This window comes from Papio anubis, chromosome 6 (assembly GCF_008728515.1).
Source record: "Papio anubis isolate 15944 chromosome 6, Panubis1.0, whole genome shotgun sequence".
NCBI classification, from domain to species: Eukaryota; Metazoa; Chordata; class Mammalia; order Primates; family Cercopithecidae; genus Papio; species Papio anubis.
In genome coordinates this window covers 125898975-125917311 of record NC_044981.1, presented here as the reverse complement: position 1 = coordinate 125917311, position 18337 = coordinate 125898975, and the positions used below count along the sequence as shown (strand labels likewise).

At 38.9% G+C, this 18337-nt stretch overlaps 1 protein-coding gene and 1 non-coding gene across 4 annotated transcripts in view; one reads left to right on the top strand and one right to left on the bottom strand.

The window, feature by feature from the left end:
• PEX7 (peroxisomal biogenesis factor 7) overlaps nt 1–18337 on the top strand; it is a 93258-nt gene that overhangs the window by 20408 nt on the left and 54513 nt on the right. For all 3 annotated transcript variants that reach the window (XR_001902133.3, XM_009206011.4, XM_003898124.5), the window contains exons 4-5: nt 3416–3493; nt 3873–3981. Coding sequence is in view for 2 of the 3 variants with exons in the window: in XM_009206011.4 (XP_009204275.1) it covers nt 3416–3493; nt 3873–3981 (187 nt within the window). In the remaining variant the exon portion in view is untranslated. The remainder of the gene's footprint in view (nt 1–3415; nt 3494–3872; nt 3982–18337) is intronic.
• On the bottom strand, nt 11244–11377 carry LOC116275579. Its single transcript, XR_004184696.1, has one exon. It is a non-coding gene; the product is annotated as a small nucleolar RNA SNORA27 (small nucleolar RNA).

Below are 18337 nucleotides of genomic sequence, written 5' to 3'. Positions count from 1 at the left end.
TATATTTTTAGTAGGGATGGGGTTTCACCATGTTGGTCAGGGTGGTCTCGAACTCCTGGCCTTAAGTGACCCGCCTGCCTCAGCCTCCCAAAGTGCTGGGATTGCAGGCATGAGCCACCACACTCAGCCTATTTCCTTATTATCCCATTTTTAACTTCACCACCGTATGTGTCCTATCTTTAGCTCTGTTTTAGAGACCTAATGCTTGCCACTTGGTTGTGCAACAGAAGACAGCTGGCAGCAACAATGCCATCCGCATGGTTTTCTTCCTATCTTTGATGTTGATTCAGGCTGGATTCTCTTGAGCCAGTGGAGGCTCCTGCAGTTTTAGAAGGTGAGAAGTCACAAGGTCTCACCTGCTGCATCACGCTGGAGGTGCGTGGAGGCAGTGGAGTCTGAGCTGATGATGCTAGTATTTACTTAGCAATTCTCTATACCTACCTAGCAGTGATTCAGGTTGTAAAGAGAAATTTGATTGGTTAAATTATTTTAACCAATGTTTGAATGCCTATTTTACTGTGATGAACGTAGATGTACAAAATGTTTTACTCATTAGGAGTCTCCAAAATCTAGCAGGTATGTCAGTTATGTAACATTCTTTTAAGTAAATAAAATATGGTAAATGCTGAGTTAGAAGTAGGTGCAAGCTGTTGTTGAAGGCATCATATGACTCATTGACGAGGCTTATTTCATAAGGGATGTAATGGGCCACATCTTGACAGATAAATGGAAATTTACAAGTGGACAGGGGCTTTAAGATCCTTGTATAGGTAATTCATGAAAACACAATGGAATCAATGGGCCCAAATGTAGCTCCAGTAAAGGGTGATACCAGCAGGGGTAGAGCTTTAGTTCCTTGATATCATGGCTTAAGGTAGCCAAGAAGTTCTGATTCAACAGTGCCCTCAAGTAGCATGCTGTACAGATAGCCTCGCATAGCGATTAAGAGTGGGCTCTGCAATTAGGCTGCCCAGGTTCAGATTTCATCTCTGTGCCTTACTAGCTTTGGGACTCTGGACAAGTTACTTAACCTCTCTGGGCCTTGACATTGTATCTACTTCATATAAATGAAAATTAAATGAAATAAAATACATAAAGTGCTTATCAACAGGATCTGACACTCAGAGTGTTCAATAAAGGTTTGCTATTTTTATTTTTGACTGTTTACATCAGCCTAAAGCAGGGGTTGGGAAACTACATCATGTGGGCCAGGACCAAATCTGGCCTGCAGTTAGATTTACAAATAAAGTTTTATTGGAACCAAACCATGCCCATTAATTCAGTATTGACTATGGCTGCTTTGTGTGTGCTGCAAGAGCTGGGTTTAGTAGTTGTGACAGTGACCAAATAGCCTGTAAAGTCTGAAGTATTTACCATGTGGCTCTTTGTAGAAGAAATGTAACTTTTTGAAGAAACTTACCATTTACTATATGGTCCTTTGTAGGAGAAATTTAGAGGATAAAATCAAACTCTTTATCTCTCAAGATCTTCAGTGATTGCTTCCAAACCAGCCTTTTTTCTGTCCATAACTAACAGATGGCAACAGCACCTTTGGTTTTCAGTGGCCCTTCTATTCCTTTCATAGCTGCTGCTGGATTGTGCTTCCTTTAGTGTCCCAACTACTCTTCTATCTTTTGCATGAATGTGGGCAGAGGCAGGGCCAGGACTAGGGTAGGATGTGTGAGGCACTCACTCTAGGTACACAATTTAAGGGGGCCCCAAAAAACTTGATAATCAAGATAATTTGTTAATGTTTTTAAAAATTAAAATTAATGCAAAAAACCCATGATGAACAAAGTATTGATATTTTACTTTTTTATTCCTTTTTTGGAAGCTTAATATAATTTTGTTAAACTTTTTTCCAGGTTTAGTATGATAGGCAAATAAAAATTTGTAGGCCGGGCACGGTGGCTGTAATCCTAGCACTTTGGGAGGCTGAGGTGGTAGGACTGCTTGAGCCTACAAGTTTGAGACCAGCCTGGGGAACATGGTGAGACACTGTCTCTACAAAAAATAAGAAAAAAATTAGCTGAGTGTGGTGGCACGCAAGTGTGACTCCAGCTACTTAGGAAGCTGAGGTGGGAGGACCGCTTGAACCCAGGAGGTCATAGCTGCAGTGAGCCGAGATTGTGCCACTGCACTCCAGCCTGGGCGACTGCGCAAGACCCTGTTTTGGGGGGGAAAAAAAGAAATCTAAGTTGTACAGCTTAGTGTTTTGATCTAAATATATCTTGAGTAATGATTCCTACAGAGCTAATTAACATATCCATCACTTGAATAGTTACCATTTTCTTGTTCTCACGATAAGAACATTGCAGATCTACTCTCTTAGCAAATTTCAAGTATTCAGTAATACATTATTATTTATAATAGTTACCATGATGTACATTGAATCTCTAGAAATTATTCATCTTATAACTAAAAGTTTGTATCCTTTGACCAACATATCTCCATTTCCCCCACCCCCAGCCCCTGGCAAACACTATTCTACTGTATGTTTCTCTTAAGTTTGACTTTTTTAGATTCCATATATAAGTGACGGGATCAGTATTACTGATGTTTTTTTTCCTCAGCCTCCAACATGGCTCAACATAGTACTGGGCAGCAGAGAGAAAGTAACCCACATTTAAGTGGCTTAAGCCCAGATACTCATACTTCCTACATATATATGGGAGAGAGTAATAAGATTGAAAGTAACCTGCTGGCTGATCACCAATGTGATATACCAATGGCATATACGCAGGTCCTTGTCAGGACTAATTTCATAAAGTATAATTACGCACATATTTTGTTGAACTTAGTTTACAGGAGTGATCTGTGTATAATCTGTTGTATAAAATGAAGGAATGAAAACATTTCCAAAAGTTTTCAAATGGTTCATTTGAAATGGTTCACTGAGAGCAGTGAAGCATACATTAGAATAGCAGCATTGGATAACTAAAACTGTTTACCAAGAGATCTGGAAGGATCACCTGGTTCCTGCAAGCTTTTTCTAGGAAAGGCCAGATAGGGATATTAATTGAATTTTAATGCTTTCCAATAAACATTGACCCAGCAAGCTTTTTTAGATGACTAACTTTCTAATCTGCTTTGACATTTCTTCGTGGGGCTGCAAACAGTGATTTGTTGGTAGGTTTTAAAATATGTATAATTTGTTTCAGTGAAGAAGGTTTGGAAGTATACTGTAGAATTCTATGAAAGCAGAATGGAGTCTTATCTGTAAGGAATAAGTCTGGAGGAATGGACAAGATCAACTTCTCATTTCTCGGACACCTTGTTGAGATGGATAGGAATTATTTGATGTTTTGACATAGTAAATTAGTTGTTCTGCCTCTCACTGTTATATAACAAGAGATAAAATGCAACGTTGAACTTGATGGTCTTTTGCTTTCTAAATGCTTTTCATTGTTTTTAGGTGTATAGTGTTGATTGGAGCCAAACCAGAGGTGAACAGCTTGTGGTGTCTGGCTCATGGGATCAAACTGTCAAATTGGTATGATAGCATTATTGTATTCGAAAACAAATATTCCCCTCTCTAGAGCTTCTGCTAAATTTTCTTTTCTTTTCCAAACATACTTCTGTAGCTTTATGATTGGATAGCTGAATTTTCTTAAAAAAAAAAAAATTAAAACATTTATTAGAACTTAAAATGTTCTAATCTTTTGGCTGTGAACTAATAGCTCAGCATTAGTTTGGCACTTAAATACCATCCTGCTTTATATCAAAATAGGTCTTTAAAAATCCTTGAGATCTGTATATATATTGTATGTATATATATAAATGTATATAGTTTATTGGTATGTATAGTATATGTAAAAGCATAAATTTGAATTTATCCCTCTTGAGTAATTGATCTATTCATTTATTTTTAGTGGGATCCAACTGTTGGAAAGTCTCTGTGCACCTTTAGAGGCCATGAAAGTATTATTTATAGCACAATCTGGTCTCCCCACATCCCTGGTTGTTTTGCTTCGGCCTCAGGTAAGTAATTCCGTATTTACCAAAAGCCTTATTTGTAGTGAATGGTGGCCTTGTTTTTACCATTAGGTGGCGCTGTGTACCTTAGATTCAAAGAGAAAACAGGAGGCTATTACTATTCTTTTGTGCTCTTAAGACTTTACTTGTTTTTTTTAATTTTTATTTTTTATTTTTATTATTATACTTTAAGTTCTAGGGTACATGTGCACAACATGCAGATTTGTTACATATGTATACATGTGCCATGTTGGTGTGCTGCACCCATTAACTGGTCATTTACATTAGGTATATCTCCTAATGCTATCCCTCCCCGCTTTCCCCACCCCATGACAGGCCCTGGTGTGTGATGTTCCCCATCCTGTGTCCAAGTGTTCTCATTGTTCAGTTCCCACCTATGAGTGAGAACATGTGGTGTTTGGTTTTCTGTCCTTGCAATAGTTTGCTCAGAATGATGGTTTCCAGCTTTGTCCATGTCCCTACAAAGGACATGAACTCATGTTTTTTTATGGCTGCATAGTATTCCATGGTGTATATGTGCCACATTTTCTTAATCCAGTCTATCATTGATGGACATTTGGGTTGGTTCCAAGTCTTTGCTATTGTGAATAGTGCCACAATAAACATACATGTGCATGTGTCTTTATAGCAGCATGATTTATAATCCTTTGGGTATGAACCTAGTAATGGGATTGCTGGGTCAAATGGTATTTCTGGTTCTAGATCCTTGAGGAATCGCCACACTGTCTTCCACAATGGTTGAACTAGTTCACAGTCCCACCAACAGAGTAAAAGTGTTCCTATTTCTCCACATCCTCTCTAGCACCTGTTGTGTCCTGACTTGTTAATGATCACCATTCTAACTGGTGTGAGATGGTATCTCATTGTGGTTTCAATTTGCATTTTTCTGATAGCCAGTGATGGTGAGCATTTTTTCATGTGTCTGTTGGCTGCATAAATATCTTCTTTTGAGAAGTGTCTGTTCTTATCCTTCACCCACTTTTTGATGCGGTTGTTTGATTTTTTCTTGTAAATTTAAGTTCTTTGTAGATTCTGGATATTAGCTCGTTGTCAGATGGGTAGACTGCAAAAATTTTCTCCCATTCCGTAGGTTGCCTGTTCACTGTGATGGTAGTTTCTTTTGCTGTGCAGAAGCTCTTTAGTTTAATTAGATCCCATTTGTCAATTTTGGCTTTTGTTGCCATTGCTTTTGCTGTTTTAGTCATGAAGTCCTTGCCCATGCCTATGTCCTGAATGGTATTGCATAGGTTTTCTTCTAGGGTTTTGATGGTTTTAAGTCTAACATTTAAGTCTTTAATCCATCTTGAATTAATTTTTGTATAAGGTGTAAGGAAGGGATCCAGTTTCAGCTTTCTACATATGGCTAGCCAATTTTCCCAGCACCATTTATTAAATAGGGAATCCTTTCCCTATTTCTTGTTTTTGTCAGGTTTGTCAAAGATCAGATGGTTGTAGGTGTGTGGTATTATTTCTGAGGGCCCCGTTCTGTTCTATTGGTCTATATCTCTGTTTTGGTACCAGTACCATGCTGTTTTGGTTACTGTACCCTTGTAGTATAGTTTGAAGTCAGGTAGCATGATGCTTCCAGCTTTGCTCTTTTGGCTTGGGACTGTCTTGGCAATGTGGGCTCTTTTTTGATTCCATATGAACTTTAAAGTAGTTTTTTCCAATTCATTGGTAGCTTGATGGGGATGGCATCAAATCTCTAAATTACCTTGGGCAGTATGGCCATTTTCACAATATTGATTCTTCCTATCCATGAGCATAGAATGTTCTTCCATTTGTTTATGTCCTCTTTTATTTCACTGAGCAGTGGTTTGTAATTCTCCTTGAAGAGGTCCTTCACATCCCTTGTAAGTTGGATTCCTAGGTATTTTATTCTCTTTGAAGCTATTGTGAATGGGAGTTCGTTCATGATTTGGCTCTCTGTTTGTCTGTTATTGGTGTGTAGGAATGCTTGTGATTTTTGCACATTGATTTTGTATCCTGAGACTTTGCTGAAGTTGCTTATCAGCTTAAGGAGATTTTGGGCTGAGACGATGGGATTTTCTAAATATACAATCATGTCACCTGCAAACAGGGACAATTTGACTTCCTCTTTTCCTAATTGAATACCCTTGATTTCTTTCTCCTGCCTGATTGCCCTGGCCAGAACTTCCAACACTATGTTGAATAGGAGTGGTGAGAGAGGGCATCCCTGTCTTGTGCTAGTTTTCAAAGGGAATGCTTCCAGGTTTTGCCCATTCAGTATGATATTGGCTGTGGGTTTTTCATAAATAGCTCTCATTATTTTGAGATACATCCCATCAATACCGAATTTATTGAGAGTTTTTCAGCATGAAGCGCTGTTGAATTTTGTCAAAGGACTTTTCTGCATCTATTGAGATAATCGTGTGGTTTTTGTCTTTGGTTCTGTTTTTATGCTGGATTACATTTATTGATTTGCATATGTTGAACCAGCCTTGCATCCCGGGGATGAAGCCCACTTGATGGTGGATAAGCTTTTTGATTTGCTGCTGGATTTGGTTTGCCGGTATTTTACTGAAGATTTTTGCATCGATGTTCATCAGGGATATTGGTCTAAAATTCTCTTTTTTTGTTGTGTCTCTGCCAGGCTTTGGTATCAGGATGATGCTGGCCTCATAAAATGAGTTAGGGAGGATTCCCTCTTTTTCTATTGATTGGAATAGTTTCAGAAGGAATGGTACCAGCTCCACTTTGTACCTCTGGTAGAATTCGACTGGTCCTGGACTTTTTTTGGTTGGTAGGCTATTATTGGCCTCAATTTCAGAGCCTGGTATTCGTCTATTCAGGGATTCAGCTTCTTCCTGGTTTAGTCTTGTGAGGGTGTATGTGTCCAGGAATTTATCCGTTTCTTCTGGATTTTCTAGTTTATTTGCATAGAGGTGTTTATAGTATTCTCTGATGGTAGTTTGTATTTCTGTGGGATTGGTGGTGATATCCCCTTTATCATTTTTATTGCATCTATTTGATTCTTTGCTCTTTTCTTCTTTATTAGTCTTGCTAGCAGTTTATCAATTTTGTTGATCTTTTCAAAAAACCAGCTCCTGGATTCACTGATTTTTTGAAGGGTTTTTTGTGTCTCTATCTCCTTCAGTTCTGCTCTGATCTTAATTATTTCTTGCCTTCTGCTAGCTTTTGAATGTGTTTGCTCTTGCTTCTCTGGTTCTTTTCATGTTAGGGGGTCAATATTAGATCTTTCCTGCTTTCTCTTGTGGGCATTTAGTGCTATAAATTTCCCTCTACACACTGCTTTAAATGTGTCCCAGAGATTCTGGTATGTTGTATCTTTGTTCTCATTGGTTTCAAAGAACATCTTTATTTCCGCCTTCATTTCGTTATGTATCCAGTAGTCATTCAGGAGCAGGTTGTTCAGTTTCCATGAGGTTGAGTGGTTTTGAGTGAGTTTCTTAATCCTGAGTTTAGTTTCATTGCACTATGGTCCGGGAGACAGTTTGTTATAATTTCTGTTCTTTTACATTTGCTTAGGAGTGCTTTACTTCCAACTATGTGGTCAGTTTTGGAATAAGTGTGATGTGGTGCTGAGAAGAATGTATATTCTGTGGATTTGGGGTGGAGAGTTCTGTAGATGTCTATTAGGTCTGCTTGATGCAGAGCTGAGTTCAATTCCTGGATACCCTTGTTAACTTTCTGTCTCGTTGATCTGTCTAATGTTGACAGTGGGGTGTTAAAGTCTCCCATTATTATTGTATGGGAGTCTAAGTCTCTTTGTAGGTGTCTAAGGACTTGTTTCATGAATCTGGGTTCTCATATATTGGGTGCATATATATTTAGGATAGTTAGCTCTTCTTGGTCCCTTTACTATTATGTAATGGCCTTCTTTGTCTCTTCTGATCTTTGTTGGTGTAAAGTCTGTTTTATCAGAGACTAGGATTGCAACCCCTGCTTTTTTTTATTTTCCGTTTGTTTGATAGATCTTCTATCCCTTTATTTTGAGCCTATGTGTGTCTCTGCACGTGAGATGAGTCTCCTGAATATAGTACACTGATGGGTCTTGACTCTTTATCCAATTTGCCAGTCTGTGTCTTTTAATTGGAGCATTTAGCCTATTTACATTTAAGGTTAATATTGTTATGTGTGAATTTGATCCTGTGATTATGATGTTAGCTGGTTATTTTGCTTGTTAATTGATGCAGTTTCTTCCTAGCATCGATGGTCTTTACAATTTGGCATGTTTTTGCAGTAGCTGGTACCAGTTGTTCCTTTCCATGTTTAGGACTTTACTTCTTTATCAGCCTCTTGACAAGAATTAGCTGTGGTTCAGATTACTTTTCGATGATTCCAGCTCCTAAAGAATAATTCCTAGATTTCTGGCAAGGACAAATTCATGGATGGTAATGTTATAACTGAGATATGATACATGTTTGAAAGAGAAGGTCTTGAGTTTTGTTTTAGAACACTGTTTCAGAACCTGTGAGACATGCGTCTGCTTGTCAATGAGCAGGTTGAGCTTGGAGCTGAGGACTCTGGCTTTGTGAATAAAAATTGTATCATTGGCTTAGAATTGGTAACTGAAGCCATTGCAATAAATCAGAACACCTAGGAAAGACTAAGTCAAAGAAACCTTGGAATAGAGCACAAGTTGGCAAACTGCTGCCCTCAGATCAAAACTGATGGTTTTTATAAATAGTTTCATTGGGATACAACTATGCCCATTTATTAACATATTGTCTGTGGTTGCTTTCACACTGTAGTGATGGAGTTGAGTAGTTGTGAGAGAAACTGAAAGGTCCTCAAAGCCAAAAATATTTACCGCCTGTGGCCCTTTACAGAAAATGTTTGCTGACCTCTGGTATAAATCCTCAAGGAGAGAGAAAGAAGCGGAAACTCTTTTGTGCAGTTGGCTGTTTAGTAGAGAACAGAAGACATTAGCTGGAAGAGGAGGTGGTGCTCCTAATAGTGTCTCCTCTTTCAGTTATGCAGCATCCAAAGATAGGCAATAGGTAGGATAATTGTTCCTTTCTTGCTAATAAACTGTATCAGTGCCCTGAGTTGTTGAATTATGTTGATTGGCTTTCTTAGGAGATATAATATCACACACTTTTTTCTCGTTATTTCATTATTTTTAATTTTAAAAGTGAAAAATTACCAAACCATCCTAAATTGTGAAAGTACTATTAGGTTGAAAACACTCAGAAATGGAAACCTTCAGGTAAATTATATACAGACAAGTATATCCATTTAGAGTATGCAATTTTCTTTTTACAGGGAGCATGATTAAGGTGAAAGATTATGTAATTTTTTGAGATCCTAATAATGAATACTAGTAATGCCTATGTGTAGTGGCATAGTTAATAGAAGAAAAAATATTTTTGTTCTCTGATAAAAATTAACAGTTTTCTAGAATGATGAGCAGTACACACTGTCAACTTATAAGGTTATAAACTATTATTTTTTGAATTTTTAAGCTAAGTCATAGCTTTTTTTGTCCATAATCTGAGTTAAATCTTTTCTAAGATTTAATTTAAATTTTTTTCTAAGACTTCATATGAAGTCATTTGGAATGGGACCGGTAATATATTTTTTCTTCTCATGTTGCCTTTTCCAAGCCTGAATTCCTTCTTTGGTCTTTTATCTTTCTGTAACATAGTTAACCATAAGGCTGAGTGTGTATTAAGTCAGTGGTAGCAATATTAATACATTTAATTTGAATCAGTAAACGCTTTCACTTACATATATAACTTGAGTTAATTATCTTTTATGTTTTTATTATTATTATTGAGATAGAGTCTAGCTCTGTTGCCTAGGCTGGAGTACAGGGGTGCAATCTCGGCTCACTGCAACCTCCGCATCCCGGATTCAAGCAATTCTCCTGCCTCAGCCTTCTGAGTAACTGGTACTACAGGTGTGCGCCATCACACCCAGTTAATTTTTGTATTTTTAATAGAGACGGGGTTTCACTGTGTTGGCCAGGCTGGTTTCAAACTCCTGACCTCAGGTGATCCACCCACTTCGGCCTCCCAAAGTGTTAGGATTACAGGTGTGAGCTACTGTGCCTGGCCTATGGCTTTGCTTTGGAATAAATGGTAATGAGTTTTGTGCTTATAGTGAATTGGATCTGTAAGTTGACCACAGTTCAGTTTACTGGTTTGTAATTTTACCACTGGTGAAAGGTTCTACCACAGAGAGTATTAGTCCAAGTCGAATTAAAGTTCTTGTAAGGATATGAATTAGATTGACATTAGCATTATTTTCTTAGGTGAGGGATGCCTTTTAGCATTATATCCTACAGTTTCAAAGGAGTCATTTCAAACTCTAGATTGAATTAGTGGTGTAGAATAGATCCACCTCAAAAATGAACTGAGGCCAGGCATGGTGGCTCACATCTGTAATCCCAGCACTTTGGAAGGCTGAGGCGGATGGATCACTTGACAACAGGAGATCGAGACCAGCCTGGCCAATGAACATGGTGATACCTGTCTCTACAAAAATACAAAAATTAGCCGGGCATGGTGGCACACACCTGTAATCTCAGCTACTTGGGAGGCTGAGGCAGGAGAATCACTTGAACATGGGAAGTGGAGATTGCATTGAGCCTAGATAGAGCCACCACACTCCAGCCTGGGCAACAGAGCAAGACTGTCTCAAAGAAAAAAAAAAAGAACTGAAACATGCTTCTCTTCTAGTGAAACAGTGAAGACCTGTCTGCGGGGAGCTCTAATTGGCAACATACACAGTAAACTAAAATTAATAATGAGAATATAATTTTGTATAGTTGGAAAAGTATTCATAAATACAATTCCTTGAACAATTGGTAGGTCTTAAAAAAATTCCTTACCTTTTTATTTTATGTAATCTTGTTGATATTTTTTATTATTGAAGGTTCTTTTTCTTTTTCTTTTTTTTTTTTTTGTTTGAGACAGAGGCTCTGTCGCCCAGGCTGGAGTGCAGTGGTGCAATATCAGCTCACTGCAACTTCTGCCTCCCTCCTTCAAGCGATTCTCCTGCCTCAGCCTCCCGAGTAGCTGGGATTACAGATGCGCGCCACGATTCCTGGCTAATTTTTGTATTTTTAGTAGAGATGGGGGTTTGCCTTGTTGGCCAGGCCTGGTCTCGAACTCCTGAGCTCAGGTGATCCGCCCGCCTCGGCCTCCCAAGGTGCTAGGATGACAGGCGCGAGCCACTGTGCCCGGGCTATTTAAGGTTCTAAAATTGCCTTGATTTGGGCAATTTTTTGTTGTTTTTTGTTTGTTTATTTGTTTTCAGTTTGTTTTCTCTGACAGGATACATGACTATGACAAACATCGAGTTTGCCTGAGTTTTAAAAAGGATATTTCCTTTGCCCCACTGGAATGACCAGTAATTACATACATCCAGTTGGCAGAGTAAAAAGAGGGTATTGATTTGTTTTTAATCATTGTTCTCTTTATGCGTATGACCAAATATAAATCTGATAGTGACAAAATCACAAACTAATGCAGCTGCATTTTTTAGACATCAGTCAGAATTATGTGTATTAGCCATTAGTCATTTGCGCTGAGTCACACACACCTCTTCCTTTTACATTGGTCTTTGTGTAGCATGGAATACATAGCATTGACTCTGGATAGTGCTGTAGAATCTGCGGTGTATGAGACTGAATAACAGAAGATTAATTGTTTGTAGAGCGTTAGTATAATCACAACACTTAACTTTTCAAACTATCTGAATAGTGTAAGTGGGTAGTAGAAAAGCGATCTTTTATCAGCAGAATGACTGCTTCTGTAGAAGAGAAGACACCTGTTTAATTACATTACCTTCATGTGTTATGTTAGAAATTAATATAAATCTTGGTCGTATCAGCCAGGACTTCCTTGGTTGAAAGTAGAAAAAAAAAAATTCTCACCCAAAGTACTTTAAGGAAGAAGATAACTTATTTGCTCACATAAGTGAAATGTTCTGAATTAAATCTGGCTTTATAGTCATGGTTGGATGTAGGGCTCTGTCTTCTGTTGTGTTGGTTTTAGAATCAGGGTATCAGGCACCACATGATGGCAAGATGGCAGTAGCTCCAACCCCTAGTACATCCTTTCTGGTTTCTGTCCAGTAGGAAAAACTGAAAGATTCCTTCTCAGACATCCAGGCAGTTTCATTTTCTGTCATGGGCTCTGATGAGTCCTTGTGGGTGTACCTGAACTAATCAGTGTGTGTGGCTGAGGGGGATATAATGTGTTGATTGGCTTAGGCCTGGTTAGTCCCTGCAGTTGGGAATGGAAAATGAGAGAGAGTGCTACCCAAACAACATGGACTGAGGATGAAAAGAGTGAATCTAGATTAGGTGAAAGTAGGTGGATGGAGTCTAAGGGGCCAGTATTCACTAAATTGGCTGCACATCTAAGGCTTCGGATAAATCAGAGGGGATTTGATGAAAATCAAGTCCTAGACCTGTAAGCTCTAAAATATGTTCTTTAAAAACTTTCCTTGTGAAATGGATACAATAAAGCTGTTTTCTGCCCATTTTTATGACTTGGGGAACTCATTGGAAGGTTGATTTATCAAACATTTGCTATTTTCCTGAAATAATCCTTTGTGATGATTTACAAATATTAGTCTACTTAGTACTTTTTAAAAGATTCAAAGTTCTTCTTCCACTCGGCAAAAATATTGGAAGGAGTTGAGGTATAGTAAAAAGTCAAGGCAAATTCTGAAACTCTCATTGTGCCTTAGCCATTTCAGAGACAAGAACATTTACTTACTGAGCTATGTTCCATGTGTTTGTAAGCAAATGCAGTGCTTAGGTCTTCTTTTCTTCGCTTGTTTTCATACATTTCCTGTAACACTTGTGTATTCTTTTACATAGCCAAATGCCTTACATAGCCAAATATGAAAATATTTTTGATTGTTATTATATAAGATATGGTAGTAACCATCTTATTCAAATTTTTAAAACATATCTGAGTTCATTTTGATTATTGAGAAGGACGTTGCCCATGAGTCAGTCAGATATTTATCAAATGTCCATCATTTACTGGAGATTCAGTGAGGAAGACAACAGATGGAGTTCCTGCCCTCCTAGAGCATATCGTCCAGTAGGAAAGAGGAATGCTAAGACAAAATCTAGAAGCAGCTAATGATGAAGACTGTGAAGTTCTTTAAGGAGAGGTAATATAGCACAGTGGTCAGGAATAAGAATTCTGGAGCTGGACTGCTTCAGATCAAGTTCTACTTTCCTGCTGTTAGGAGAATTTCTTTGGTCATACCATTTAACCTGTCTCCTCATTCCTTATTTCTAAAATTAGGGTGATAATGGTATCCATATCATGGAGTGTTGAGGAGGAGTAAGTGGCTAATGTGTATAAAGGGCTTAGTTAGAACAGTGACTGGCAGAGTAAAAGCTCTGTGAGCATTACCTCTTTTTTTTTTTTTTTTTTTTTTTTTTTTGAGACAGGATTTGGCTCTGTTGCCCAGGCTGGAGTGCAGTGGTGCCATCTCAGCTCACTGAAACTGCCTCCCGGGCTCAAACAATCCTCCGACCTCAGCCTACTAGCTGAGACCACAGGCATGCGCCACCACCTAATTTTTGTATTTTTGGTAGAGACAGGGTTTCACAGCGTTGCCCAGGCTGGTCTAGAACTCCTGGACTCAAGCAATCCTCCCGCCTCAGCCTCCCAAAGTGCTGAGATTACAGTTATTATTAACACGTATGCCTGGAATTCTGTGGAAGTGTATAAATGGATTCCTGAGCTTGTCAGAGTTGACTGGTCAGATTACTTCCCTCAAGAAACAGTCTAAGCTACTACTTTATGAACAAGTAAGAGGAAATGGGAAGTGGGAGGCAAAAGCTGGAATGTGGAGAGAACAGAGCATTTTTGAGGACCATCAGAATGGCCCTTGCAGTGTATGTGTGCTGTAACAATCGACAGTTAGTGCTTATCTGAGAGCTAAAACTCGTAAAGCTCTAGAGTGACTTGCTCTAGGTAGACTCTGGAATGCATGGTTGTATAGTAACATACTAGTCCAGTGATTCTAGAATCTGGCTAATCATCAGAACCATTGGGAGAGCATTAAAAAACAGCAGCAGAATTCTGGACTTCATCTTAAGTCTTGCCGAATAAAAAGACAGAATACCTCTGGGAGGTATATTTTTAAATCCCAGCTGAATCTAGTGAGCAGTCCAATTTGGGAAGCACTGTACTAGTCTATGGAATAGCTCTGCTTGAGATGCCAAATTGACAGCTTAGTTCTATTTGAGGTAATGGGAATTGCATGTCTGTTTTCCCATTGTGGAATATACTCAACTCTTTTTTAAAAAGCCTACATAATGGTTTCAGTGCTGAATTCAGAGAAGTGGTTTCTTTAGTTTGAGAACTGCTTGGTTTTTTTCTCAGTTTTGCTAGTGAATTTATCTTTATTAATTCTCTTGCTTTGTCTTCTTGCTTACAGACAAGTGCTTGTTATAAAACATAACATAATCTTTGCATAAAGGAATCCCAATTGCAAAGTTTGTAGTATGGAACCCATAGTTGTAAAATACTTGTTTTTCATGGTGGAAGCTTACGTGATAGGCAGTCAAGATTTATTTTTATGTCTAATCCTGTTGCACACATATAGTTAAGTGTATCTTTCAACTGATTACAACTTATATTTTAAGATTATATATGAGAACATAGCATTTAGTTTACTCCAAGAATTTAATCACCTTCAAGGTTGTATAGTTTTGCAAATCTGGAATCAAATTTGTTATCATTAGCTAAGCTAAGACAGGCCAAAATGGGGGAAGTTTTTAGAGAACTACTAATAGATCTAGATTTACCTTCCATAGCAGAGTTCCCTAAAGACATTGCATTTTGCCTATTTCATGATAGTTGTGTTAGTACAGAATTCATATTTCTAAATTATATGAGATAGAAGGGAAGAATATTTGAGCTCTTTTTATGAAGAGGATTGATATGAAGTAAATTATCTTTGGAATCATGAAAACTAAATTGTTGCTGTCACAGACTCCATCTAGTTGCGTAAGTCATAACCATGCCTGAATGTGTGGGATCAGTAGTTAAAGCAAACCTCATTCTACTGTAAGAAAAAGTCATATTACAGCCGAGAGGCACAGGGCATTTTCGTTAAGTTATATTATATTGGCCCCAAAGTACCTTATTGCTACTCAGTTCACCTCCCAGTTTTAGACTCTATGTTTACACTCATTCTCCTTATGCAACTTCCTCTTACCTGCTGCAATTTGAAATTAGACATAGTAACAGCCAGCACTTCCTCGTCCGTATTGTATATTTAAATTCACTGGTTCTGGCCAGGCACAGTGGCTCACGTCTGTAATCCCAGCACTTTGGGAGGCCACAGTGGGCGGATCACTTGAGGTCAGGAGTTTGAGATCAGCCTGACATGGTGAGACCCCATCTCTACTAAAAGCTCAACAAAATTAGCCGGGCTGGTGGCAGGTGCCTGTAATCCCAGCTACTGGGAGGCTGAGGCAGGAGAATTGCTTGAACCCTGGAGGAGGAGGTTGCAGTGAGCCACTGCACTCCAGCCTGGGCAGCAGAGTGAGACTCTGTCTTAGAAAAAAAAAAAAATTCACTGGTTCTGTCAGTGGCAGGTCTGCAGTTGATGAGAAGCTGGCAATTCAGGTGAGTCTATGGCACCATCACAGGGCCCTGATAAATGTCTGCCTGTCAATGAAAGGCCAATTATCTAGAAAATTCAATTTAAAAAACAACATAAATACAGATGTCCTGGCAGCTGAAAGAGCTGAATGAGTCATTGTACCATTTGGTCATTAGGTCTCTTTCCTACCTGGAAAACAAAATGGTGAGGACAAAGTGCCAAATGGTTACATCAGGAGTTGCCATCAAGGAAGTGGAATTCTCAGCTCCTGCCCAACAGTCTTCACATTTTTGTGCCCATTAAATTAACTGCAAGAGGGGACAGCCCAAGCCATGGCTTTTTTTTTGTTTTTGTTTTTGTCTTTTTTTTTTTTTATATTGCATGAGAGTGGTGGTGTGGAACAAAACCTCCCAACCTTTGTTACTATGTTTTTTAATCTTTTATTGGAGTATAATACACATATTGGACAGTGTATAATCTTAGTATACAATTTGGTGAATTCTCACAATGAACACATCGTTGTAACTGGCACCCAGGTAAAGAAACAGAACGTTCCCAGAGAGCCTCCTCCCATCCTTGTAGTCACTTCTCACCACCCCCCACCCCAGGTGCCCAGTGTGTGGCCTTCCATAACGTGGATTAATGTTGCCCATTTTCATACCTTTGTTACTGGTTTCTTTCATGCAACATGATGTCTTGTAAGACTCATCCATGTTATTCCTACAATAACAGTTCTTAATCTCGTAGTCCACATTCATTGTAATGTTTTGTCACTTTTAAATTTTTTTAATTTTATTTTTTGAGACAGAGTCTGGCTCTATCACCCAGGCTGGAGTCGGCGGCACAATCTCGGCTCGTTGCAGCCTCTGCCTCCTAGGCTGAAGCAGTCCTCCCACCTCAGCCTTCTGAGTAGCTGGGACTACAGGTGCATGCTACCAAGCCCGACTAATTTTTGTATTTTCTGTAGAGACAGGATTTCACGGTTGCCCAGGCTGCTCTGGGAACTCTTAAACTCAAGCGACCTGCCTGCCTTGACCTTCCAAAGTGCTAGGATTACAGGTGTGAGCCACCATGCCTGGCCTGTTTTGGTACTTTAAGTCAATTCACATACTCTTATTAAGGTGAACCCAAGCTCATTGATCTTGAGACAACGCTGTAGCTATAGTAGAATTTATAGTTTTAACCTAGTGTTAGATATAAATTCCTGAAAGTTAGTATATATTGTTTAGGCATTTCATATGTTTTAATGGAAGCCTCGTGCTTAATCTAATGGTTTTCTTTGGAGCTAGCTTCAGGAGACTGAAGCTTCAGGAGAATACCCTTTGCTCCCTTATTGTAATGAGTGATTTCCTTTGCCTACAAGTGATAGAACTGGAACTATGTTAGATCTTTGTGAAATTTGTTAAAAAGCGTACTCCAGAAAAGGAAGGGCTGCTTGAAAGGCCCAGGACACATTCTGTCTCTCATCTGGACTTTTCTCTACTTGTTGACTTGACTCTGTGGACTGGCTTTCTCTACACAGTGAGACACATGGCCACCAGTGAGTGGCTCCTGAATTTTTATATATATATGTATGTAAATTCGCTATATTTATATACACACACACACATATACACTGAAGGCTGAAGAAGGTCATGAGAGATTATGTCATCAAAGCTATATATATATATTTTTCTGTATTTTTATATATATATTTTAAAATAAAATAAAAATTAAAAATAAAAAATTATATATATTATATATTATTTATATATAGATAATTTTTATTTTTTGAGACAGAATCTCACTCCATTGCCCAGGCTGGAGTTTAGTGGCGTGATCTCAGCTCACTGCAACCTCCACCTCTGGGGTTCAAGTAATTATTGTGCCCCGGTGTCCTGAGTAGCTGGGATTACAGGCGTGTGCCACCATGCCTGGCTTATTTATTTATTTATTTATTTATTTATTTTTGTATTTTTAGTAGAGACAGGGTTTTGCCATGTTGGCCAGGCTAGTCTCAAACGCCTGGTCTCAAGTGATCCTGCCTTAGCCTCCCTAAGTGCTGAGATGACAGGCATGAGCTCCTGTGCCTGGCCATATTTTTACGTTTTTGAGACAGGGTCTTGTTCTGTCACCCAGGGTGGAGTGCAGTGGTGCGATCATGGCTCACTGCAGCCTCGACCTCCCAGACCCAAGCAGTTCTCCTACCTCAACCTCCAGAGTAGCTGGGACTACAGGTGTGCGCCACCTTGCCTGGCTAATTTTTAAATTTTTAAATTTTAAATTTAAATTTTAAATTTTTTGTAGAAATGGAATCTCACTGTGTTGCTCGGGCTGATCTCGAACTCCTGGGCTCAAGTGATCCCGTAAAGTGCTGAGATTACAGGTGTAAGCCATCATGTCCGGCCTCCTGAATTTTTTAAGTTGTAAATGCTACCATAAGAGAAGGACAGACATTATTTTTTCAGTTATAGTTCAGAAAAATCCCAAGTACCTACCTTTGACCTTTCAGCTGTAGTCAGAGCAGGGACTGAGGTACTGTAGTTGGTCTTGCCTGGACCTACCTTTGGTCAGTCAGTTGTGTTGAGGTGTAAGTCTTTATAGAATCACTTGGTGAGAAAAGGACATATGATATTCCTAGAAAAAGGGTATTTCTGGGCAGGCCAAACACTAGACATCCACGTCACCCGGCATTACACACTGAAGGCTGGAGAAAATCATGAGAGATCATTGCATCAAAGCTATTTGGCATTCTGGAAGCAAATTCTACTGACTGGTGGCTAGA